The 27,698-nt window shown below is 39.3% G+C and overlaps 1 protein-coding gene across 1 annotated transcript in view; it reads right to left on the bottom strand.

Annotated features, from left to right (window-relative positions):
- Window positions 1-26,687, bottom strand: part of TXNDC8 (thioredoxin domain containing 8) — a 39,422-nt gene extending 12,735 nt beyond the window's left edge. Inside the window, exons 1-4 of the mRNA XM_027105236.1 lie at window positions 26,598-26,687; window positions 23,703-23,807; window positions 17,841-17,900; window positions 15,226-15,291 (exon numbers count right to left, since the gene is read on the bottom strand). Of these exons, the coding sequence (XP_026961037.1) occupies window positions 15,226-15,291; window positions 17,841-17,900; window positions 23,703-23,807; window positions 26,598-26,621 (255 nt within the window). The 5' untranslated portion in view covers window positions 26,622-26,687. The remainder of the gene's footprint in view (window positions 1-15,225; window positions 15,292-17,840; window positions 17,901-23,702; window positions 23,808-26,597) is intronic.
- Window positions 26,688-27,698: the final 1,011 nt, after the last annotated feature.

Raw genomic sequence — 27,698 nt, 5'->3', positions numbered from 1 at the left:
GTGAGGGAATGAGTAGAAAATGAGGATTGGAAGCAGTAAATATATCCAATTTCATGAATTAGACCACAAAATAAAAGAGAGCAGGGCTTCCCTGGTGGCGCAGTGGTTGAGAGTCCGCCTGCCGATGCAGGGGACACGGGTTCGTGCCCCGGTCCGGGAAGATCCCACATGCTGCGGAGCAGCTGGGCCCGTGAGCCATGGCCGCTGAGCCTGTGTGTCCGGAGCCAGTGCTCCACAACGGGAGAGGCCACAACAGTGGCAGGCCCGTGTACGGAAAAAAAGTAAAATAAAATAATATAAAATAAAATAAAATAAATAAAAGAGAGCAGTCTGAGAGAACATCAGATATATTCATTAGAAATGTTTTGGTTGCAACAAGCCTCTTAGACAGCCTCATCCACCAGAGGACAGACAGCAGAAGCAAGAAGAACTACAGTCCTGCAGCCTGTGGAACAAAAACCACATTCACAGAAAAACAGACAAGATGAAAAGGCAGAGGGCTATGTACCATATGAAGGAACAAGATAAACCCCAGAAAAACAACAAAATGAAGTGGAGATAGGCAACCTTCCAGAAAAAGAATTCAGAATAATGATAGTGAAGATGATCCAGGACCTCAGAAAACAATGGAGGCAAAGATGGAGAAGATGCAAGAAATGTTTAACAAAGACCTAGACGAAATAAAGAACAAACAGAGATGAACAAGACAATAACTGAAATGAAAACTACACTAGAAGGAATCAATAGCAGAATAACTGAGGCAGAAGAACGAATAAGTGATCTGGAAGACAGAATGATGGAATTCACTGCTGCAGAACAGAATAAAGAAAAAAGAATGAAAAGAAATGAAGACAGCCTGAAAGACCTCTGGGACAACATTAAACGCAACAACATTCGCATTATAGGGTTCCCAGAAGGAGATGAGAGAGAGAGAGGACCAGAGAAAATATTTGAAGAGATTATAGTAGAAAACTTCCTTAACACGGGAAAAGAAATAGCCACCCAAGTTGAGGAAGCACAGCGAGTCCCATACAGGATAAACCCAAGGAAAACACGCCGAGACACATAGTAATCAAATTGGCAACGATTAAAGACAAAGAAAAATTACTGAAAGCAGCAAGAGGAAAATGACAAATAACATACAAAGGAACTCCCATAAGGTTAACAGTTGATTTCTCAGCAGAAACTCTACAAGCCAGAAGGGAGTGGCATGATATACTTAAAGAGATGAAAGGGAATAACCTACAACCAAGATTACTCAACCCAGCAAGGATCTCATTCAGATTCTATGGAGAAATCAAAAGCTTTACAGACAGGCAAAAGCTAGGAGAATTCAGCACCACCATACCAGCTCTACAACAAATGCTAAAGGCACTTCTCTAAGTAGGAAACACAAGAGAAGAAAAGGACCTACAAAAACCAACCCAAAACAATTAAGAAAATGGTCTTAGGAACATACATATCGAGAACTACCTTAAACGTGAACGGATTAAATGCTCCAACCAAAAGACACAGGCCTGCTGAATGGATATGAAAACAAGACCCATATATATGCTGTCTACAAGAGACCCATTTCAGACCTAGGGACACATACAGACTGAAAGTGAGGGGATAGAAAAAGATATTCCATGCAAATGGAAATCAAAAGAAAGCTGGAGTAGCAATACTCATATCACATAAAATAGACTTTAAAATAAAGAATGTTACAAGAGACAAGGACACTACATAATGATCAAGGGATCAAACCAAGAAGAAGATACAACAATTATAAATATATATGCACCCAACATAGGAGCACCTCAATACATAAGGCAACTGCTAACAGCTGTAAAAGAGGAAATCGACAGTAACACAATAATAGTGGGGGACTTTAACACCTCATATACACCAAAGGACTGATCACCCAAAATGAAAATAAATAAGGAAACAGAAGCTTTAAATGACACAGTAGACCAGATAGATTTAATTATATTTATAGGACATTTCATCCAAAAACAGCAGATTACACTTTCTTCTCAAGTGCACATGGAACATTCTCCAGGACAGATCACATCTTGGGTCACAAATCAAGCCTCAGTAAATTTAAGAAAACTGAAATCATATCAAGCATCTTTGCTGACCACAACACTATGAGATTAGAAATGAATTACAGGGGAAAAAAAGTAAAAAACACAAACACATGGAGGCTAAACACTATGTTACTAAATAACCAACAGACCACTGAAGAAATCAAAGAGGAAATAAAAAAATACCTAGAGGCAAATGACAATGAAAACATGACGATCCAAAACCTGTGGGATGCAGCAAAAGCAGTTCTAAGAGGGAAGTTTATAGCTATACAAGCCTACATCAAGAAAAAAGAAAAATCTCAAATAAATAATCTAACCTTACACTGAAAGGAACTAGAGAAAGAAGAACAAACAAAACCCAAAGTTAGCAGAAGGAAAGAAAACATAAAGATCAGAGCAGAAATAAATGAAATAGAAACAAAGAAAACAATAGCAAAGATCAATAAAACTAAAAGCTGGTTCTTTGAGAAGATAAACAAAATTCTTAGAATTTTATTCTTAGAAGATAAACAATTAGCCAGACTCATCAAGAAAAAGAGGGAGAAGACTCAAATCAATAAAATTAGAAATGAAAAAGGAGAAGTTACAACAGACACCACAGATATACAAAGCATCCTAAGAGACTACTACAAGCAACTCTATGCCAATAAAATGGCCAACCTGGAAGAAATGGACAAATTCTTAGAAAGGTATAACCTTCCAAGACTGAAACAGAAAGAAATAGAAAATATGAACAGACCAATCACAAGTAATGAAATTGAAACTATGAATAAAAATCTTCCAACAAACAAAAGTCCAGGACCAGATGGCGTCACAGGTGAATTCTATCAAATATTTAGAGAAGAGCTAACACCCATCCTTCTCAAACTCTTCCAAAAAGTTGCGGAGGAAGGAACACTCCCAAACTCATTCTATGAGGCCATCATCATCCTGATACCAAAACCAGACAAAGATACTACAAAAAAATAAAATTACAGACCAATATCACTGATGAATGTAGATGCAAAAATCTTCAACAAAATACTGGTAAACAGAATCCAACAACACATTAAAAGGATCATACACCATGATCAAGTGGGATTTATCCGAGGGATGCAAGGATTCTTCAATATATGTAAATCAATCAATTTGATACACCATATTAACAAATTGAAGAAGAAAAACCATATGATCATCTCAATAGATGCAGAAAAAGCTTTTGACAAAATTCAACACCCATTTATGATAAAAAAACTCTCCAGAAAGTGGGCATAGAGGGAACCTACCTCAACATAATAAAGGCCATATACAACAAACCCACAGCAAACATCATTCTCAATGGTGAAAAACTGAAAGCATTTCCTCTAAGATCAGGAACAACACAAGAATGTCCACTCTCACCACTATTATTCAACATAGTTTTGGAAGTCCTAGCCTTGGCAATCAGAGAAGAAAAAGAAATAAAAGGAATACAAATTGTAAAAGAAGTAAAACTGTCACTGTTTGCAGATGACATGATACTATACATAGAGAATCCTAAAGATGCCACCAGAAAACTACTAGAGCTAATCAATGAATTTGGCAAAGTTGCAGGATACAAAATTAATGCACAGAAATCTCTGGCATTTCTATACACTAATGATGAAATATCTGAAAGAGAAATTAAGGAAACACTCCCAATTACCATTGCAACAAAAAGAATAAAATACCTAGGAATAAACCTACCTAGGGAGACAAAAGACCTGTATGCAGAAAACTATAAGACACTGATGAAAGAAATTAAAGATGATACCAACAGATGGAGAGATATACCATGTTCTTGGATTGGAAGAATCAATACTGTGAAAATGACTATACTACCCAAAGCAATCTACAGATTGAATGCAATCCCTATCAAATTACCAATGGTATTTTTTATGGAACTAGGACAACAAATCTTAAAATTTGTATGGAGACACAGAAGACCCCAGATAGCCAAAGCAGTCTTGAGAGAAAAAAACGGAGGAGGAGGAATCAGACTCCCTGACTTCAGACTATACTACAAAGCTACAGTAATCAAGATAATATGGTACTGGCACAAAAACAGAAACATAGGTCAATGGAACAAGATAGAAAGCCCAGAGGTAAACCCACGCACCTACGGTAAACTAATCTTGACAAAGGAGGCAAGGATATACAATGGAGAAAAGACAGCCTCTTCAATAAGTGGTCCTGGGAAATCTGGACAGCTACATATAAAAGAATGAAATTAGAACACTCCCTAACACCATACACTAAAATAAAATCAAAATGGATTCGAGACGTAAATGTAAGACTGGGCACTATAAAACTCTTAGAAGAAAACATAGGAAGAACACTCTTTGACATAAATCACAGCAAGATATTTTTTGATCCACCTCCTAGAGTAATGGAAATAAAAACAAAAATCAACAAATGGGACCTAATGAAACTTAAAAGCTTTTGCACAGCAAAGGAAACCATAAACAAGATGAAAAGACAACCCTCAGAATGGGCGAAAATATTTGCAAACAAATCAACGGACAAAGGATTAATCTCCAAAATTTATAGACAGCTCAGGCAGCTCGATATTCAAAGAACAAACAACCCAATCCAAAAACGGGCAGAAGACCTAAATAGACATTTCTCCAAAGAAGACATACAGATGGCCAAGAAGCACATAAAAAGCTGCTCAACATCATTAATTGTTAGAGAAATGCAAATCAAAACTACAATAAGGTATCACCTCACACCGGTTAGAATGGGCTTCATCAGAAAATGTACAAACAACAAATGCTGGAGAAGGTGTGGAGAAAAGGGAACCCTCTTGCACTGTTGGTGGGAATGTAAACTGATACAACCACTATGGAGAACAGTATGGAGCTTCCTTAAAAAACTAAAAATAGAATTACCATAAGATCCAGCAATCCCACTACTGGGCATATACCCAGAGAAAACCACAATTCAAAAAGACACATGCACTCCAGTGTTCACTGCAGCTCTATTTGCAGTAGGCATGTCATGGAAGCAAACTAAATGCCCATCGACAGACAAGTGGATAAAGAAGATGTGGCTCATATTACAATTGAATATTACTCAGCCATAAAAAGGAACGAAATTGGGTCATTTGTAGAGACGTGGATGGATCTAGAGACTGTCATACAGAGTGAAGTAAGTCAGAAAGAGAAAAACAAGTATCGTATATTAATGCATATATGTGGAACCTAGAAAAATGGTACAAATGAACCGGATTTCAGGGTAGAAATTGAGACACAGATGTAGAGAACAAACGTGTGGACACCAAGGGGGGAAAGCTGTGGGGGGGTTGTGGTGGTGGTGTGATGAATTGGGCGATTGGGGTTGACATGTATACACTGATGTGTATAAAATTGATGACTAATAAGAAACTGCTGTATTAAAAAAAAAAAAAAGTGCTTTGTACCAGAATGATTACTGTGTGTTGTAGGGGGAGGAGGCTACTTGATAATTTTATGTTGTTTTCCATAATTCTTTGGAATTTTCTTTCTAAAATAGATGAATTTCCTTCAGGAATTCCAGAAAGCCTTTAGAGAAATATTCTTAAAATTGTTTGCTTTACAAATGTATGTTATTTTATTGAGAAATAAGATTAAAATCATCTTTCTGATTTTAAGGAAAAAAAAATGTTTTGGTTGCAAAAGACAGAAAAAGCAACCCAAAGTTTACATAACTGCAGAATTTATGGGGGTAGTTCAGGCTTCAGGCATGGATAGATTCAGGGTTCAATCAATGCCATGGGCACCAGTTGGCCTGACTCTGCTTTCCTCTATATGCAGCTTTCATTTTTAGGTTCCCTATGGTGGCAAGCCAGCTATGTAATAGCTTGAGCATCATATCTTTCCAAGTTCAAGTTTAGTACAATCAAAAGATTGTACTAGCTGCTTAAGCAAAGCCCTGGAATTAGCTCTGGTTGGGCTTGGATTGGCTTGAATGGAATGAAGGGCCCATTCTTGATGGGGATGGAGTTCACTGATTTGTCTAGACCTAGAGATAGAGCCCTAGGAAGTACATGGACTAAGAACTAGAAAGGGCTTGGTTCCCTGGAGGAAAATCAGAGAACTACTAATAGGGAATGGTAGCTGGGTGGCAAAAACAACAAGGGTCCAAACACCAGGTTTGAAAAAGGATCAATGAAGAATAAAGGCCTGGCACAGAAGGGAGGGATGCAGTCAAGAGATGGATGGAATTGACTTCAAACGAGGAAGCACCTTCATTTCTCTGATGGAAGAGAAGGAGAAGATAAAAGATGACACACGAGCCATTTGGCCATGTAGGTGGAGGTAGTTAAAAATGCATATGTTGGAGACCTTCAATATGGTGGAAGAGTAAGATGTGGAGAGCACCTTCCTCCCCACAAATATATCAGAAATACATCTACATGTGGAACGACTCCTACAGAACACCTACTGAATGCTGGCAGAAGACCTCAGACTTCCCCAAATGCAAGAAACTCCCCACGTACCTGGGTAGGGCAAAAGAAAAAACAGAGACAAAAGAATAGGGACGGGACCTGCACCTCGGGGAGGGAGCTGTGAAGGAGAAAAAGTTTCCATACACTAGGAAGCCCCTTCACTGGTGGAGATGGGGCGTGGCAGCGGGGGAGAAGCTTCGGAGCCACGGAGGACGGCCAGCAACAGGGGTGCGGAGGGCAAAGCGGAGAGATTCCCGTACAGACGATCAGTGCCGACCAGCACTCACCAGCCCGAGGGGCTTGTCTGCTCACCCGCTGGGGTGGGCGGGGGCTGGGAGCTGAGGCTCGGGCTTCGAAGGTCAGACCCCAGGGAGAGGACTGGGGTTGGCTGTGTGAACACAGCCTGAAAGGGCTAGTGCACAACGGCTAGCCGGGAGGGAGTACAGGAAAAAGTCTGGAGCTGCCTAAGAGGCAAGAGACCATTGTTTCAGTGTGCCTGAGGAGAGGGGATTCAGAGCACCGCTTAAAGGAGCTCCAGAGACGGGTGTGAGCCACGGCTATCAGCACAGACCCCAGAGAGGGGCATGAGACGCTAAGGCTGCTGCTGCAGCCACCAAGAAGCCTGTGTGCAACCACAGGACACTATCCACACCTCCCCTCCCAGGAGCCTGTGCAGCCCGCCACTGCCAGGGTCCCGTGATCCAGGGACAACTTCCCTGGGACAACACACGGCGCCTCAGGCTGTTGCAACGTCATGCTGGTCTCTGCCGCCACAGGCTCGTCCCACACTCCGTACCCCTCCCTCCCCCCAGCCTGAGTGAGCCAGAGCCCCTGAATCAGCTGCTCCTTTAACCCTGTCTTGTCTGAGCAAAGAACAGACGCACTCAGGGGACCTACACGCAGAGGCGGGGTCAAATCCAGTGCTGGACCCCAGGAGCTGTGCAAACAGAAGAGAAAGGGAAATCTCTCCCAGCAGCCTCAGGAGCAGCGGATTAAATCTCCACAATCAACGTGATGTACCCTGCATCTCTGGAATATCTGAATAGACAACGAATCATCCCAAATTGATGCAGTGGACTTGGGGAGCAATGATATAGATATAGTTTTCCTTTTTCTCTTTTTGTGAGGGTGTATGTGTATGCTTCTTTGTGTGATTTTGCTTGTATAGCTTTGCTTTTACCATTTGTCCTAGGGTTCTGTCTGTCAGTTTTTTTGTTTTTCTTTAGTATAGTTTTTAGCGCTTGTTATCATTGGTGGATTTGTTTTTGGTTTGGTTGCTCTCTCTTTCCTTTTTTTTTCTTCTTTTTTTTTATTACTTTTTAACTGTTTATTTTTAATAATTATTTTTATTTTAATAACTTTATTTTATTTTATTATTTTCTTTCTTTCTTTTTTTCCCCTTTCTTCTGAACCCTGTGGCTGACAGGGTCTTGGTGCTCCAGCCGGGTGTCAGGCCTGTGCCTGTGAGGTGGGAGAGCCGAGTTCAGGACACTGATGCACCAGAGACCTCCCAGTTCCACGTAATATCAAGTGGCGAAAGCTCTCCCAGAGATCTCTATCTCAATGCTAAGACCCAGCTCCACTCAATGACCAGCAAGCTACAGTGTTGGACACCCCATGCCAAACAACTAGCAAGATAGGAACACAACCCCACCCATTAGCAGAGAGGCTGCCTAAAATCATAATAAGGTCACAGGCACCCCAAAACACACCACCAGACATGAACCTGCCAACCAGAAAGACAAGATTCAGCCTCATCCACCAGAACACAGGCACTAGTCCCCTCTACCAGGAAGCCTACACAACCCACTGAAACAACCTTAGCCACTGGGGGCAGACACCAAAAACAAAGGAAATATGAATGTGCAGCCTACAAAAAGGAGACCCCAAACACAGTAAGGTAAGCAAAATGAGAAGACAGAGAAACACACAGCAGATGAAGGAGCAAGGTAAAAACCCACCAGACCAAACAAATGAAGAGGAAATAGGCAGCCTACCTGAAAAAGAATTCAGAGGAATGACAGTAAAGATGATCCATAATCTTGGAAATAGATGGAGACAATACAAGAAACGTTTAACAAGGACCTAGAAGAACTAACGAGCAAACAAACAATGATGAACAACACAATAAATGAAATTAGAAGTTCTCTAGAAGGAATCAACAGCAGAATAACTGAGGCAGAAGAATGGAAAAGTGACCCGGAAGATAAAATAGTGGAAATAACTACTGCAGAGGAGAATAAAGAAAAAAGAATGAAAAGAATTGAGGACAGTCTCAGAGACCTCTGGGACAACATTAAATGCACCAACATGCAAATTATAGGGGTCCCAGAAGAAGAAGAGAAAAAAAAGGGACTGAGAAAATATTTGAAGAGATTTCAGTTCAAAACTTCCCTAATATGGGAAAGGAAATAGTTAATCAAGTCCAGGAAGCGCAGAGAGTCCGATACAGGATAAACCCAAGGAGAAACACGCCAAGACACGTATTAATCAAACTATCAAAAATTAAATACAAAGAGAAAATATTAAAAGCAGCAAGGGAAAAACAACAAATAACACACAAGGGAATCCCCATAAGGTTAACAGCTGATCTTTCAGCAGAAACTCTGCAAGCCACAAGGGAGTGGCAGGACATATTTAAAGTGATGAAAGGGAAAAGCCTACAACCAAGATTACTCTACTCAGCAAGGATCTCATTCAGATTTGACAGAGAAATTAAAACCTTTACAGACAAGCAAAAGCTAAGAGAATTCAGCACCATGAAACCAGCTTTACAACAAATGCTAAAGGAACTTTACTAGGCAGGAAACACAAGAGAAGGAAAAGACCTACAATAACAAACCCCAAACAATTAAGAAAATGGTAATAGGAACATACATATCGATAACTACCTTAAATGTAAATGGCTTAAATGCTCCAACCAAGAGACATAGACTGGCTGAATGGATGCAAAAACAAGACCAGTATATATGCTGTCTACAAGAGACCCATTTCAGACCTAGGGACACATACAGACTGAAACTGAGGGGATGGAAAAAGATATTCCATGCAAATGGAAATCAAAAGAAAGCTGGAGTAGCAATTCTCATACCAGAGAAAATAGATTTTAAATAAAGACTATTACAAGAGGTAAAGAAGGACACTACATAATAATCAAGGGATCAATCCAAGAAGAAGATATAACAATGGTAAACATTTATGCACCCAAAAAAGGAGCACTTCAATACATAAGGCAAATGCTAACAGCCATAAAGGGGGAAATCGACAGTGACACAATCATAGTAGGGGACTTTAACACCCCACTTTCACCAATGGACAGATCATCCATAATGAAAATAAATAAGGAAACACAAGCTTTAAATGACAATAAGATGGACTTAATTGATATTTATAGGACATTCCACCTAAAAACAACAGAATACACTTTCTTCTCAAGTGCTCATGGTACATTCTCCAGGATAGATCATATCCTGGGTCACAAATCAAGCCTTGGGAAGTTTACAAGAATTGAAATCATATCAAGTATCTTTTCTGACCACAATGCTATGAGACTAGATATAAATTACAGGAAAAAAATCTGTAAAAATTACAAGCACATGGAGGCTAAACAATATGCTACTGAATAACCAAGAGATCACTGAAGAAATCAAAAAGTTCCTAGAAACAAATGACAATGAAAACACAACGACCCAAAACCTATGGATTGCAGCAAAAGCAGTTCTAAGGCGGAAGTTTACAGCAATACAATCCTACCTTAAGAAACAAGAAACATCTCTAATAAACAACCTAACCTTACACCTAACAATTAGAGAAAGAACAAAAAAACCCCGAAGTTAGCAGAAGGAAAGAAATCATAAAGATCAGATCAGAAATAAATGAAAATGAAATGAAGGAAATGATAACAAAGATCAATAAAATTAAAATCTGGTTCTTTGAGAAGATAAACAAAATTAATAAACGATTAGCCAGACTCATCAAGAAAAAAAGGAAGAAGACTCAAATCAACAGAATTAGAAATGAAAAAGGAGAAGTAACAACTGACACTGCAGAAATACAAAGGATCATGAGTGATTACTAGAAGCAACTACATACCAATAAAATGGACAACCTGGAAGAAATGGACAAATTCTCTGCAAAGCACAACCTTCCGAGACTGAACCAGGAAGAAACAGAAAATATAAACAGACCAATCGCATGCACTGAAATTGAGACTGTGATTAAAAATCTTCCAACAAACAAAAGCCCAGGGCCAGATGGCTTCACTGGAGATTTCTATCAAACATTCAGAGAGGAGCTAACACCTATACTTCTCAAACTCTTCCAAAATATAGCAGAAGGAGGAACACTCCCAAACTCATTATATGAGGCCACCATCACCCTGATACCAAAACCAGACAAACATGTCACAAAGAAAGAAAACTATAGGCCAATATCCCTGATGAACATAGATGCAAAAATCCTCAACAAAATACTAGCCAACAGAATCCAACAGCACATTAAAAGGATCATACACCATGATCAAGTGGGGTTTGTCCCAGGAATGCAAGGATTCTTCAATAAATGCATATCAATCAATGTGATACACCATATTAAGAAACTGAAGGATAAAAGCCATATGATCATCTCAATAGATGCAGAAAAAGCTTTTGACAAAATTCAACACCCATTTATGATAAAACCCTCCAGAAAGTAGGCATAGAGGGAAATTACCTCAACATAATAAAGGCCATATATGACAAACCCACAGCCAACATCATTCTCAACGGTGAAAAACTGAAACCACTTCCACTAAGATCAGCAACAAGACAAGGTTGCCCACTTTCACCATTATTATTCAACATAGTTTTGGAAGTTTTAGCCACAGCAATCAGAGAAGAAAAAGAAATAAAAGGAATCCAAATCGGAAAAGAAGAAGTAAAGCTGTCACTGTTTGCATATGACATGATACTATACATAGAGAATCCTAAAGATGCCACCAGAAAACTACTAGACCTTATCAATGAATTCGGTAAAGTAGCAGGATACGAAATGAATGCACAGAAATCTCTTACATTCCTATACATTAATGATAAAAAATCTGAAAGAGAAATTAAGGAAAAACTCCCATGTACCATTGCAACAAAAAGAATAAAAGACCTAGGAATAAACCTACCTAAGGAGACAAAAGACCTGTATGCAAAAATCTATAAGACACTGATGAAAGGAACTAAAGATGATACCAACAGATGGAGAGATATACCATGTTCTTGGATTGGAAGAATCAACATTGTGAAAATGACTATACTACCCAAAGCAATCTACAGATTCAATGCAATCCCTATCAAACTACCAATGGCATTTTTCACAGAACAAGAACAAAAAATTTCACAATTTGTATGGAAACACAAAAGACCCCAAATAGCCAAAGTAATCTTGAGCAAGAAAAATGGAGCTGGAGGGAACAGGCTCCTGACTTCAGACTGTACTACAAAGCTACAGTAATCAAGACAGTATGGTACTGGCACAAAAACAGAAATATAGATCAATGGAACAGGATAGATAGCACAGAGATAACCCACTCACATATCGTCACCTTATCTTTGATAAAGGAGGCAAGAATATACAATGGAAACATGACAGCCTCTTCAATAAGTGGTGCTGGGAAAACTGGACAGCTACATGTCAAAGAATGAAATTAGAACACTCCCTAACACCATACACAAAAGTAAACTCAAAATAGATTAAAGACCTAAATGTAGGGCCAGACACTATAAAACTCTTAGAGGAAAACATATGCAGAACACTCTATGACATAAATCACAGCATGATCCTTTTTGATCCACCTCCTAGATAAATGGAAATAAAAACAAATGGGACCTCATGAAACTTAAAAGCTTTTGCACAGCAAAGGAAACCATACACAAGATGAAAGGACAATGCTCAGAATGGGAGAAAATATTTGCAAATGAAGCAACTGACAAAGGATTAATCTCCAAAATTTATAAGCAGCTCATGCAGCTCGATATTCAAAAAAACAAACAACCCAATCCAAAAATGGGCAGAAGATCTAAACAGACATTTCTCCAAAGAAGATATACAGATTGCCAACAAACACATGAAAGAATGCTCAACATCACTAATCATTAGAGAAATGCAAATCAAAACAAAAATGAGGTATCACCTCACACCAGTCAGAATGGCCATCATCAAAAAATCTACAAACAATAAATGCTGGAGAGGGTATGGAGAAAAGGGAAGCCTCTTGCACTGTTGGTGGGAAAGTAAATTGATAGAGCCACTATGGAGAACAGTACGGAGGTTCCTTAAAAAACGAAAAATAGAACTACCATACGACCAAGCAATCCCACTACTGGGCATATACCCTGAGAAAACCATAATTCAAAAAGAGTCATATACCACAATGTTCACTGCAGCTCTATTTACAATAACCAGCTCATGGAAACAGCCTAAGTGTCCGTCGACAGATGAATGGATAAAGAAGATGTGGCACATATATACAATGGAATATTACTCAGCCATAAAAAGAAACGAAATTGAGTTATTTGTAGTGAGGTGGATGGATCTAGCGTCTGTCATACAGAGTGAAGTAAGTCAGAAAGAGAATAACAAATACCGTATGCTAACACATATACATGGAATCTAAAAAAAAAAAAAAAGAGAGAGAATGGACTTGAGGACACGGGGACGAGAAAGGGTATGCTGGGACAAAGTGAGAGAGTGGCGTGGACTTATATACACTACCAAATGTAAAATAGATAGCTAGTGGGAAGCAGCTGCATAGCACAGGGGGATCCGCTGGGTGCTTTGTGACCACCTAGAGGGTGGGATAGGGAGGGTGGGAGGAGATGTAAGAGGGTGGAGATATGGGGATATACGTATATGTATAGCTGATTCACTTTGTTATAAAGCAGAAAATAACACAGCATTGTAAAGCAATTATACTGCAATAAAGTTGTTAAAAAAAAAAGAATGCACACATTAAACGGTTTCAATTTTCAAGTAAAACCTCAAGAGAGGAAATAGGTAGTGTCATTTTTTTGGGGAAAAATTATTTAAATCTATTGCTTTGGGACTTCCATGGTGGCACAGTGGTTAAGAATCCACCTGCCAATGCAGGGGACACGGGTTTGATTCCTGGTCCGGGAAGTTGCCACATGCCACAGAGCAATTAAGCCCGTGAGCCACAACTACTGAAACTGCGTTCTAGAGCCCACGAGCCACAACTACTGAGCCCACATGCCACAACTACTGAAGTCCGCGTGCCTAGAGCCCGTGCTCCGCAACAAGAGAAACCACCACGATGAGAGGCCACGCAACGCAACAGAGTAGCCCCCGCTCATGGCAACTAGAGAAAGCCCGCGTGCAGCAACAAAGACCCAACGCAGCCAAAAAAAATCTATTGCTTCAATTATGTTACAGCAAATACACACAAATAGAAAACGAAGATAAAATTCTACAGCTAGCATATCAAATGCTCTCATTCTCTGTACTGCAGACTTACGTAATCTTTACAAAGTTTAAGTATGAATTTTTTTACTTTACATATATTCTTCATAACTCTTTTTATTTATTTATTTAATCTTTTAGCTCAATCATTTAAAACAATTAAAAACATTTTTTACAATTTTGAAAGGTTACTTTCCATTTATAATTATTACACAATATTGGCTATATTCCCCATGTTGTACAATACATCCTTGAGCCTGTCACAACCAATAGTTTGTACCTCCCACTCCCCCACCCCTATACCGCTTCCCCCACCACCAGTAGTTTGTTTTCTGTATCTGTGAATCTGCTTCTTTTCTGTCCATAACCTTTTTAATTGCATACTGTTTCATAGACTAGATGCATCATAAATCACTTAGCCACTCTACTAAAAAAAACCATTTACCTTGCTTCCACATTTTGTTAGAAATAATGCTACAATTACTATGCACTTAGCCATTTATTTTTCCATGAGGTATTTCATTAGCAAAAATTCCCAAGAATGGGATAATGTGTGAAAGGGAATGAACAGTTTGTTCGTCAGTGTGTACACACAAGTGTCCGTGCTCCCAGCCATATATGTAATTACTAGTTTCATCACACACCAAGTATTTGAGGCATTCCATTCCATTAATATCTTCGAGGTAATTAACATAACATACTCATGTGTGTCAGGATGGGTCTAAAAAGTTTAGTCATGTTAATTCATTTCATTTTCACTAAGGAGGGGGAAACTTTTTACGATCCATGTTTTTACAGATAGGCAAACTAAGATACCAAGAGGTTATTAAGTAAACTGCTGGGAAGTGGAAGAACTGGTTTTTGAACCAAAGAAATCAGCCCAGAACCTGCCTGGTCAACCACTAGGCTATTTAACCTTGTAATAGCTTTTGATTGATGTTTGCCCAAGTGTGAAAAACGTGTATATATTTGTGAGAGAATTTCATCATGCCCCTTGTTATAAGGTTCTTTTTTGATGGTTCTGCCCCAGAGAGGGATAATAGTGGGGTATTTCATATGGATTGGGACACCTCAAATGGTCTGAATGGGGAGATTTATCACGATTCATGCTTTTTTTTTTAACCCCTTGCCAATATGTAAAGTTCAGAAACTAAGAATTACATTGCTAAGATTGAAAATAAATACAGTTGTTTCGTCCATCCAGGACACCCCAGGCCTTTTTTTTTTTAAGACTCTGATGGCTCTATAATCTATTTCAATCTGCCAGTTACCATAGAAACATACCTTCTGGGCTTGCTTGAATATCTGAAATGTGGGCATTGCTTTGATGTGATAAATTTGGGCCAACTCCTGGAAAATGAAAGAAGTAGCATGAAGTCACAGTTTTGGTATCCTCTCTCTGGACCAACAGTGGTACTTGGTGACGCCTCAGGAGGCATGTCTGAGAGCCCAGGGACAGCTGATACGTTACAGATTCTCTTGCCAAGAACTTTTCTAATATATCCTCAAAGCTTCCAGGAATGTTACAGTAGAAAAAATGACTGTTTCCAGCATTCCTGAGCTTTCTCATTCAAGAGCTCTAGGAGACGGGTGAGAGATGGGGGCCAAAACAGAATGGACTGAAGGACAAAATGAGCTCTATTTCAAAGAGCTTGTGAAAGACGGCAGAAGGGAGCCAGTGGAATCCAATATGGAAAGAGCATATTGTAAAAAATAAGAACGGGTAAAGGTCTCTTTATAACTCACACTTGAGACATGGGGTGATATAATGTCTTGCATTTTAAGTAAAGCTTGCATATTTCTTTCTTTTAAGCCTTATGCCTCTTCACTGCCCATCTTTGTGAAAGATTTGACAAGAGACAAAGAGACAAGAAAATATGTTAGCACTCCAATTGCTCTAATCCATTACAATCTGATTTCAAACACCACTTTCCGTTTATTTTGTTTGAGTCAAAAGAAAATTAGCCACCCACAGGATCTCCCCTGCCACCCCCACTACATTATCATTTTCATGACCACAGCAATGACAACAATGAATACATTACTATTAGAAAAGAAAATTGTGCATTTTGTTTCACCTTAAGAGACAAAGAGCTGTAATCAAAAACGAAAATAACACATGTTGCTGAGGGTATGGAGAAATCAGAACCCTCATACATTGCTGGTGGGAATGTAAAATAGTGCAGCTGTTTCGAAGACAATTTGTCAGTTCCTTAATAAGTTAAATAAAGAGTTACCATATGACCCAACAATTCCATGTCTAGATATATAGCCAAAAGAAATGAAAATGTATACATAAATGTTTATGCCAGTATTAGACATAATAGCGAAAAGTTGCAAACAACCCGAATGTCCATCGTAGGATGAATGGATAAAAAAAGGTAATATATTATTCAGCAATAAAAGGGAATGGAGTACTGATACATGCCCCATCATGGATGAACCCTGCAAGCTTATGTTAAGTGAAAGAAGCCCATCACAAAAGAACACATATTCTATAATTCCATTTATATGAAATGGCTAGAATAAGCAAATCTAGAGACAATGTAGACTTATGGTTGTTTAGGGTTGAGGTGGTGGATGGAGGGATCGGGGCAGGGAGGTGACTGCTAAAGGGAACAGTGCTTCTTTCTGGAGTTGTGAACACTTTCTAAAATTGTAGTGACAGGTGCACAACTCTGTGAATATGAAAAAGACAAAGAGATAATAACCCTAGCTGTGTATTCTGAATGCATAGTATATGATTCATCTTAAAGGACAATCACACACTGTCATACTTTAATGAAAGTTGAAGGAAATGGAAAAATGGAACTTTTTTTATGTTCTGGGTAGTATGTCATATATGTTGTGCCTTTTATCTTACCGTACTCCGTTAATTATTACCTTGTTTTACATACAGAGAAAGTGAAGTTTATAGAGGTTAACTGATAAGAGGTCACAAAACTATTAAAGGGCAGGATGGGTGAATAGTAGATTTTTTAAATTCTAAAGCTCAAATTCAATCCAATGTATGCATAGGCCACTTGTTATCGGTACTTTTCCTCATTATAAGTGAACAAATGTTAGGAAGAAAAATTTTGTAGACACATTGTGTGTATCAGTAAGCACATTTTGATTGAGGACACGGGCTGATTATATTTGTGGGGGGGGGGGTGAGGAAGAAAGGCTCTAGGGAGGTAAGGGAAGGATTTCCTGGAATTCCTTGTGGTGTTTAAAAAACCCCACAAAAAGCATAAGCTATAGCAAGGGGAAAGCAAGTTATGTTAAAATGTCTGTAATGCATTGAGTTAGGTTTTAGAAATTGAATAATAATCTATTATAGGGGTGAAAATCAGTTTTCACTCTGAGCTCAACTTCAACCAACTGGTATTGTCTGTCTAGAGCAACTCTACTGAGCAGGATTGTGGGGCAGAGTCCAGAGCAAGTGGTGAAGAATATTAGGCTTGATTAGTGAATTCTGCCATAGTATGGGAAGGCAGGGGGCAGCAGGAGAGCCACATATCTATTGTCTTTTTAAAAAAAATACAAAATATACAAGAACGTTATGAGGGAGTTTACTACAGTTCATCACACTTATATATATATATTTTTGTTTGTTTGTTTTTGCGGTACGCGGGCCTCTCACTGTTGTGGCCTCTCCCGTTGCGGAGCACAGGCTCCGGACGCGCAGGCTCAGCGGCCATGGCTCACGGGCCCAGCTGCTCCGCGGCATGTGGGATCCTCCCGGACCGGGACACGAACCCGTGTCCCCTGCACCGGCAGGCAGACTCTCAACCACTGCACCACCAGGGAAGCCTGTTCATCACACTTTAAATTGCTTATATAATCACTGAGACAGCACTCTCAATGACATTGCATTGGATTTTACATATCTACAAGGAAGGATTTAAGATTCTTACCCGAGCATCGTCCACATCCACACTAGCAAACAGGACGTTTCGGTATTGCACAGACATTTCCTTCAAAGTAAAAGAGTAAAAAATTCCTCATTAGCTTAATGTTAATATTAAATCACACACCAGCAATGTCTTTTAGCAAAAACAAAACCGAACAAAAAGGTTGATCAAGAGAGCTAAGCATCATTCTGGCATTGCACTACTGCCTAGAACCTCAAGCACGAAAGTCAAAGTTGGATGCTGCCAAGGTCAAGCAAAGATCAACGGCAGAACCAGAGTCTAAAGTCTGTGTCCTGCTATGTATCAAAACTAGATTTTCCAGAATCCTCTGCCAGCTGTCTTCCTGTTAGGTTCTGCCAGTGGGAAGCATTTGCAGGAAAATGGAAAATGGGAGGAGGGAAAAACAACTCTCCTGCTTCTGTTCCAGATGTTCTGGAAGCATCTTTGACAGCGGTGGTGACAGTGGTGTTGGTAATGGATATGGGGTAGTGGATGCAGAAGCAGCCTGTAAATGTCAGCTCCTGGGATTTTCTTTTTTCCCAACAGCTAGGTTCATTCTTTAAGGGCACTTAATAGCATACTGATTTGTTTGCATTAACATCATATCTCAAGCATTTCCATTGACCTGTTTCAAATGAAACCTCTCTTCAATGGTGGTATGAAGTGTCCAGAGTTTGGCCAAGTGGAGACAGCAACGGATGGAGCTGTCACTGGTGGCTGCTCCTGTGGGCAAGCAGGAAGCAGCATGACATGGACTGATTAGGTGGACATTAGGTGCAGAGTTCTGTTGTAGGGATTCTCTCCGGTTGTTTGTCCATGAAATGTGCCCTAAGTGGGAGTTCTTTCTTCAGTGGCTCATCAAGATGATGAAATTGGGGGAAAACTCTTGGATAATAAATACAAAGGTCTTTGGTATCTTAGAGTACTTTGCAGATAAAAAAAAGATGCTGATTTTGACTGGCAGCATCTCCACGCCTGGCAGGAAGATGGTGTTGCCCAAGAATTCTGGAGAAATTGACTTGCACTTTTCAAGTTTCAAGATACATGGGTGTTCTCCAGTAGTAGTCAGGCGGGGCAATGGGTTTGACTTATGTGGACATCTGATTTCAGGGTCAGGTTCTATTTAGGAAGTTTTCAGAGTCTCCCAAGTCTGACAGGAAGTGGACAGGGTTATAGTAGTTTTGTATTGAGTAGTAGTCAGAAGACATGGTACAGATGGTACAGGTTCGTTGCTAGACTGGGGTTCCCTTGTGAACACTGCCTTCCCTCACTATCCCACTCCATCTACCTAGGACCCTCCTCTGCCCTCAACAAAACTTCTTTCTTCTGCTCTGTTCTTCCTCCTATATAATCTGTTACCATCTGGTCACCTGTTCTGTTTGCTCTTAACTCTAAACTGTCTCCTGAATTTGACCTTTCCTTTTTTCTCCCCAAATCACTGCCCTAGTTTTGGTAAACTCATCATTGATATTGTTGTTCACCTTGGGTTACCTGCCTCAGTCTTTCCAACCCATTCTTATACAACACTGCCGAAAGTATTTTCCAAAAACCCACATTTGATCATGGCAAAACCTTTTTAAACATTCTTCTATTTTGACTCTACAGCAACTCATTAAGTTATAACACAAGGGCCTTCTCCATCTGGGCTCAGCTTCCTTTTCAAGGCTCGTGTGTTGCTACTTCCACTGTATACACTGTAAGTTAGCCTCACAGAGGACTTGCCTTCCCACGATCACACCATGCAATTTCTCAACAAATTTATAACCTCCTCTTTTCCAGAAATGTCCTTTTTGGGGTTCTATGCCAGGTAATCCTCTTAGCCCAGAGTCATCAAACTTTGCCCTATAGACCAAATCCAGATCTCCACATGGTCTCATAAATAAAGTTTTATGGGAACATGTTTGCCCATTCGTGTATTGCCATTGCCTGCTTTTGTGCTACAAGATCAAAGCTGAGTATATATGACATAGACCATATAACCTGCAAACCTGAAAATACTGTCTTTAACCTTTACAGAAAAGGTTCCTGACCCCTGCTCTTAATCATCAAGGCCCAGATCAAATGGGACTGTGGAATTTACTCAAGACTTAAAGTTTTAAATCACTTCTTAAAATCCACATTTGCTTATGATTTACTTTTTTTCTTCTTGCCATACATCCTTTAGCAGAGACTCTGGGTTGTCAACTTTTAGTTTTTGTGTGCCTGAAAAGGTCTTTTTTTAAAAAAATTAATTAATTAAATTTTATTTATTTATGGCTGTGTTGGGTCTTCGTTGCGGTGCGCTGGCTTCTCATTGTGGTGGCTTCTCTTGTTGCGGAGCACAGGCTCTAGGCACACAGGCTTCAGTAGTTGTGGCACAGGCTCAGTAGCTGTGGCTCACGGGCTCTAGAGCACAGGCTCAGTAGTTGTGGTGCACTGGCTTAGTTGCTCTGCAGCATGTGGGATCTTCCCAGACCAGGGCTTGAACCCCTGTCCCCTGCATTGGCAGGTGGATTCTTAACCACTGTGCCACCAGGGAAGCCCCTGAAAATGTCTTGAACTCTTCCCCACCTAGAGTAATGGTATAGCCGGCTCACTTCCATTCCACCTTCCTGCAGAACCTGGAAAAGGGAAAAGGTAAAGTTTCCTTGGATTCCCTTGCAGCTAGAGTTCTGGATGCAAATTGGTTTCACCAGTGAGATGCATGAAGGCAAGACTTGGAAGGCAGAAGTGAGACAGGGCTACTTTCTTTTCATCTTTGGATGTCCTGCTGGAAAGCACGACTGGGGTGTGGGAGGGTAATCGTGCTGGAGGCAGCAGCTATGCTGAGGGATCCAGTGCCCCGACATCAGCTTCCGCATTCTGATTCTAACTCCCCGACTGCTGTTTTTCTGTTTGTTCTTTGTTTGTTTGTTTTCTCCCAGTAGTGGCTTCCCATCTCTTCTCACATCTGATATTGGTAAAGTTAGGATCCCCTCAAGTGGGTCTGTTGTGCTTTTGAGTCATTCATGGGGTTCCCGTCTGGAGCCCATTCATCCAGTCTTGTAATGATTTTATGAGCATTTAACTCCTCGTATTAAAATCCTTTTCAGTCTAATTTGGTTTCTGTTTCTACTTTGATCTCCGACAAAGTGCCCTAGAGTAAGAAAAGCGTTTCCTCCAACTCCATTATGTACAATGAGTTTTTAATAAATGACACATGATGAATACCTTCTCTTGAAAAAGTTCAAACATTACAAGAAAAATAAAGCAAAGCATGGACTTTTCCCATTCTCAATCTTCCCCCAATTTTCACTCCCTCTCACAGAAAAAAAAAAAAAACTTGTTTGATATGCATCTTCTGCTCCCTTGTCTACATATAATATATATGTACATATGTTGATATATACATACACACATATGTATATGTATCTGTTTTACATAAATGGGACCGTACTGTATACATTTTCCTATATTGTTCTCTTTTTCCTTAATTCTATTGTTGTCTTGGAGGTAATTCCTTCATTATGTGTGGGTCTACTGGATTCTTTTTATCATCTGAATAGTATTTCACAGTGTGGATACACCCAACTTTAAAAACTGTGTGTGCGTTAGTCTGGATCCCAACAGAAAACAGATGGCACATTCAAATTAGGATAACTTAGGGACATTTATCGCCAAAGGGCTAACTATAGATAACTGTAAAGTTAGGGATGGATGTTGAGGAGCTGTGAGAGTCTGCACACAACGGTAGCAGAGCCCTTACCACCCTCAGGGCCCGAAGGTATGAAGGGAGAAAGGGGTTACCAAGCCCGAGATTAAAATGCCTCATTGGCCATTGAAATTTGATCAGCTTTGACTTTGTGGCAGGTGAGGTAGTTATACTCCTGAAGCTAAACTTGGGAGACTCTAAGTTTAAGTGTCTGAATAGAGGGGCCTGCCAGATATGAAAATGTTCCCCGTGGATATTCTAAGAATTTTAGGCAGAGAATAGATGTTGAGATGTCATGTAGGCAGTTTCTCTATTTGAATATGTTTCTTTTAAAATTACATATCAAAGGTTGTGATTGTGGTTAGAATGAATTCAGGTAGATTGAAGAGTTTAAGTCAAAAAAGTTGTAATGTTAGAAATCTTGCTGAAAATAAACCAGAGTATTTTCAGTTGTGTAGAGAAATCCAAATTTTATATTTGAAGGAATAGATTTCATAAAATGGTCCATAAATGTGAAACATCTGTGCAATAAGGAGAAATGAAAAGAAAATGCCCTGAGTTTCTTTCTGCCGCACGCACGTTATACACCTCCCTCCCCATCCCTCAATGGTGAAAACTCTTAAAGGGGTAATAGGAAAATTAACTAGATGAAACATTGTATAGACATGAAAATTATAATCTGGAAACTTGATAAAAACATGAACAAATGTGTATATGGAAAAAGATCTGAATATAAGTATATGATTACAACTAAGTGGAATATTTTACTAAGATATTTTATAAAGGAGTTCAGATATGAAAGGAATATGTGAGACATAGGATTTGTTCTGATAATAGGGTGGAAGGATTGGGAGTTTATTCTTTTATATTATAGTTAAAAACAAGTATCATGTTCATCTGTAATCTATTCCAATATTTGGAAGTTCTGAATTCTGGAATTTAGGTAAAATGTCATGATTATGAATAATCCATTCCTTTGTACAATTGTACTCTTTCGCACCTTTTGATGATCCTTGCAGAATTATCCATAGACAAGTAACATTAATTTTCTGGTGTGTATACTAATGATCTAATTAGATCTCACTATATTATATTCAGGTTAACCAGGATGCTTCAAAAAACTATGATTCTGTGCAAAATATTTTAAGTTTAATTAGGTCCCATTTGTTTATTTTTGTTTTTATTTCCATTACTTTAGGAGACGGATCTAAAAAGATACTGCTGTGATTTATGTCAAAGAGTGTTCTGCCTATGTTTTCCTCTAGAAGTTTTATAATATCTGGTCTTACATTTAGGTCTTTAATCCATTCTGAGTTTATTTTTGTATATGGTGCTAGTGAATGTTCTAATTTCATTCTTTTAAATGTGGCTGTTCAGTTTTCCCAGCACCATTTACTAAAAGGACGGTCTTTTCTCCATTGTATATTCTTGCCTCCTTTGTCATAGATTAATTGACCATAGGGGCGTGGGTTTATTTCTGGGCTTTCTATCTTGTTCGATTGATCTACATATGTCTGTTTTTGTGCCAGTACCATACTGCTTTGATTACTGTGGCTTTGTTAGTGAGGTCTGAAATCAGGGAGCCTGATTCCTCCAACTCTGTTTTTCTTTCTCAAGATTGCTATTGGTTAGTTGTGTTTCCATACAAATGAAAAAAAGTTTTTTTTCTGGTTCTGTGAAAAAAGCCATTAGTAATTTGATGAGGATTGCACTGAATCTATAGATTGCCTTGGATAGTACAGTCATTTTAAAACAAACTTATGGTTACTAAAGGGGAAAGGCGGGTAGGGGTAAATTAGGAGGTTGCTATTAACACATACACACTGCTACACATAAAACAGTTAACCAACAAGGACCTACTGTGTAGCATAGGGAACTATACTCAATATTTTGTAACTTGTAAGGGAAAAGAATCTGAAAAAGAATATCTCTACCCCTATCAATCTATCTATCTATCCGTCCAAATCATTGTGCTGTATGCCTGAAACTAACACAACATTGTAAATCAACTATACTTAAATAAAATTGAAAAATTTTAAAAATAATAATAAAAAAAGAAGTAGGCACCAAGTGGGGGGAGAAGCTGTGATTCCATAATGGCTCATAAAGGCAAAACTTTTAAGATTTATTGGGAAAACTATTTAAGAACTTTAAATTCCTTCTAAAATTGTGAAATAGACACTGATGATACTTACATGAAAAAGAGGATAAATTCTTTTGCAAGGACCACACCATTTTGCTGAAAATTCAATTACTACAAGTTTGTTTTCGGCAGATTTCAAAAGTGCTTTTAATTCATCCTGAGACCAGAGCATAAATGAGGAAATGTGCACAATCACTGAATCTCATAATGTCTTGCAGGGAATAAAATGACAGCTTAGTTATGGTGCCCCACCCCATTGTTCTCCAGGGGATCCAACCTTTCCTAAATGTCCCTGAGAGCATATATATATATTTATCTTTCTAAGTATACATAAGTGATGATAAACGCACACAAAAAGGTTAGGATTCTATTTACCAGATGGGTTGGTAATGGTGGTTGGTAATGGTTGGATACCTCTGGGGAGAGACTGAGATTGGATAGTGAGAGATGAGGGGTGGAAGGTGGGGATGAATGGGTGTTCAAGGTGGACATCTATATTTGATTTTTTAAACAAGGACCTAAACATGCATTAACAGAGAAATCTAAAGGACAGCTAACCTAATACCTTGAAACATTTCTTGATTTTGTTTGGTTTGGTTTTGGGGGGGTTGGGCTGATCATTATTAAAGATATAGTTAAAACCATATATTTAAGGATTAGACATGCTTCTTGCTGAATGTCTTAAGTGAATTTTTTCTACCAACTGTCTGTATCATCTAAGTAAAGTAAGATTTTCCCTCCTGGGACCTCAGATCATGGTATCTATGCTTGATTGCTTTGTGAACAATGTCCTACACTAGTTATTTCATGCACGGCTTGTCTTTCCAACAAGTCCCTACAGAACTCAATCCTGACTCACTTCTGTGCCTCCATGGCCCCTAACTGGCACATGGTAAGTGCTCATGGAGCATTTAGTTGATGAATGAATGATCTGCTAATACACAGTGCTCTGTTCAAGATTTACTTTTCCTTTTCTCACTGGAATTCTACCAAGAGTATCTAATTTACTCTGCGCTTGGTATTCTCTTCCTTAATCTCTACAACCACCCTATGCAGTGGATATTATTATTATTATCCCAATTTCACAGATGAAAAAACTAACATTTATTAACTTTCTCATAGTCAACCAGCTGGTGAGTGGTGTAGTTGGGATTGCTAACCTAGTAAGCTTGACCCCAGGGTCCATTTCCTTAACCACTATACAAAATCGTCTCCTGAGTTCTTTATAGTAATGGGGCTTACTCTTCCTCTCTCTGGCCCAAATGCCATCAGGCGCTTATACCTGGACCACTAATTAATATGGAGGGATGGGATCACTAATTGAGTTAAATCAATCAGGGCCTATCACCGGAAATAGGGATGGGGTTTATTCCATACAGATGGCATATACTTTATAATAGGGGAGTCTTGACAATTAACATTGCCATTTGATTTACTTTCAAGAAGTGAAACGGATGACTCAAAGAAGACATGCTCTTCCTTTACCAATATTCGTCCAAGAGAGGGGTGACTAACTTTTCAAAAAGCCACGCCAAGCCTCCACTTCTCAGTTGCTTCTGAAGTTATAAGGTAGATGCCATCCTCAAAAGCATACATGTCTTCTCTTCTCAGTAGTTGTTAGGGTGTAAAATGGACTACCTGGTCCGATGAATTTGACTTGGCTAAGTTCTCTGAAGGTAATACTCCCATGGTATGCATACTGATCCCACATGTACCTATTGAGGCCGACTCTACGCCAGCTACTGGACATGCTGCTAGGATATAGCATTGACAAAAAACAAAACATTCCACCCACGGCCTTCATGGAGCTTACATTTGGTGGGGAAGCCACTGGTAAGATTAATAAGTAAAATATATAGTAAATTTGTGATCATTGCTAATAAAGAAAAAAGGAGAAGAATAAAACAGGAGGGAAAGATGGGCACTGGATGACAATCACAGTTGGGGTGGCCAAGGTCCACCTCAATGTGACATTTGAATAAAGACATAAAGGAGACAGTAGGCCCTCAGAATAGGTCTCTGAGGAGGAGATGGAGAGGGCTTCTCAGAGGATGAGTGAGACTCCAAGCTACTCTATGAGAGTCCCAGAAAACCAAAAAAAGAAGAATTACCCAAATCATTAGCAAGTGTGTGCTATTTTTAAAACATTTTTTTATGTCAGAGGTACATGGCAATGCCTTCTTTCAATCTGGTCGCTCTCATATTTGTGATCTTACATGCAGGCACATTTGGGGAAAGTGTCAAAAGTCTAATTCTGAGGGTGCTAGTGGAGGGAAGACCCAGTCCCTATGTGTCGCTCTTCCCTCCAGCTCCTGGTCCTCCTGTAATGTGGTCACATCAGAATGTCTGGATGCTAAATGCCTGCTCTACCTCTAAATGATGTAGGTCCTTAACCACTCTTTTAGAGGCAATTTTCTTTACATAAAGAATTATCCCTGGCCCATATATGTATTGAGATTTGTTGTGGCAGTACCACTGGACAATGGATAGAAAGTGATTTTATGAAGTACCACCTAAACACTTGTTAACGCCCCTGGTCCATTCTATAGGCATGTCTAGGGGTTCTGTTCTCTTTCCTGGGATAAAAGAAATATGTGGACTATTTTATTTCCATAAAAATTTCCAGGTACAACTAAGGTAAAATTGGTGGGATCAGGTACAGGATGGGCTATGTTAGGAGCTGGCCTGGATCCAGCTAGAGTCAGAGCAAGAAATGAGATGGAGGAAGGGATAAAACTCTTTTTGATCAATTTTTCTCTTGGCTACTGTCTAGAGAGTGCCATCCCTCAAGAAACAACATGAAGAACAAGCATTAAAAAAGAAAAATCTCCTCTTGCTACAGAGCAATGAAGGAGTACTGGATGGAGGAAATATTCCTTCAAGTTGATCAAATCTGCTCTCAAGGTGTCTCTTTTGAAATACTCCTTGAAGCCACATAAATACTTGCCATGTCTCTAATATTCTGCACCATGACTTACACCTGGGAATTGCTGACAAAACTCTCCTGTTGGTTCAGTTGGCTGACTGTAGCTGTCTCCTGTCAACTATAGGATCCTAGCTGGAATATAAGGGTACCTTCTCTATGACATCATTGAACATGACATCTTAGAATCTGGAACTTTGGCAGACATGGAGCTAATTTCATTCTGATGCTATGACTAGTTAGTCAGTGTGTGGTCAGCCAAAAATCAGCCAACTGCTGGCCTTGTGGGCAGAGTCAAAAACGTATCTGTCTCTCGTTAACCTTCTACTACCTATTTCCATGCACCCCCTCCCTTCCCCAGCCCTGGCAACCACCAAATGAGAAATAAGCAAAGTAATATTAAATAGATGAAAGTTATTTTCATTTAGGATTTGGAAGGGATTAGTTTGCAGTTGAGAAAGATACTAAAGCCTAATCCTATAATAATGTTTCTTATGCATTTGGTTTTATGAGTCACAGATTCCCTAAACTTTGTTATTTTTGCTCTACTTATTTAGGAAGTAATGAAACTTCACTTTCATGGACTGGACCAGGGTTTGGCCAACTTTTTCTGTCAAGAACCAGATAATATTGGGGGCTTTATGGACCACATGCAGTCTTTGGTTAATATTCTTTGTTTTTAAATCTTTTAAAAAAGTAAACATTTTTAGCTGCTGGGCCTTACAAAGATAGCAGCAGCTTGCCAAACTCTGCACAGGATGATTTGTTATTTTTCAGAAGTTAATGTCAGAAGAAAACCCAAACATGGCCAGGACCAATGTTCCTCAGACCTTCCTCAGAGCAACAACACCAGCCATCACCACAAAGTAAGAAACTGCAGAATTCTACAATAAAACAAAACCAGCAAAATCATTCTTTCGGTTTTTTCCACTCCTCCATTCAGGTCTCTCAGGAACGAATTATCTGCCTTTCTTTTTAGTGTGTGTTAGATGAAGAGCTATGAATATTTCTTGTACAGCCTCGGCCAAGTTGTTTTTTGTTGCTTCCCAGCACCCATTTCTTCCACTTTCTACCAAAAATACACGGATTTTTCTGTGGCTGAATTTATCCCTCCTCCATTTTACA

Source organism: Aethalodelphis obliquidens, unplaced genomic scaffold (genome assembly GCF_003676395.1).
Source record: "Aethalodelphis obliquidens isolate GAN/ISIS:26980383/991018 unplaced genomic scaffold, ASM367639v1 scaffold7, whole genome shotgun sequence".
Lineage (NCBI taxonomy): Eukaryota > Metazoa > Chordata > Mammalia > Artiodactyla > Delphinidae > Aethalodelphis > Aethalodelphis obliquidens.
The sequence above is the reverse complement of the archived record's forward strand: the minus strand, read 5'-3'. Positions and strand labels throughout refer to the sequence as shown.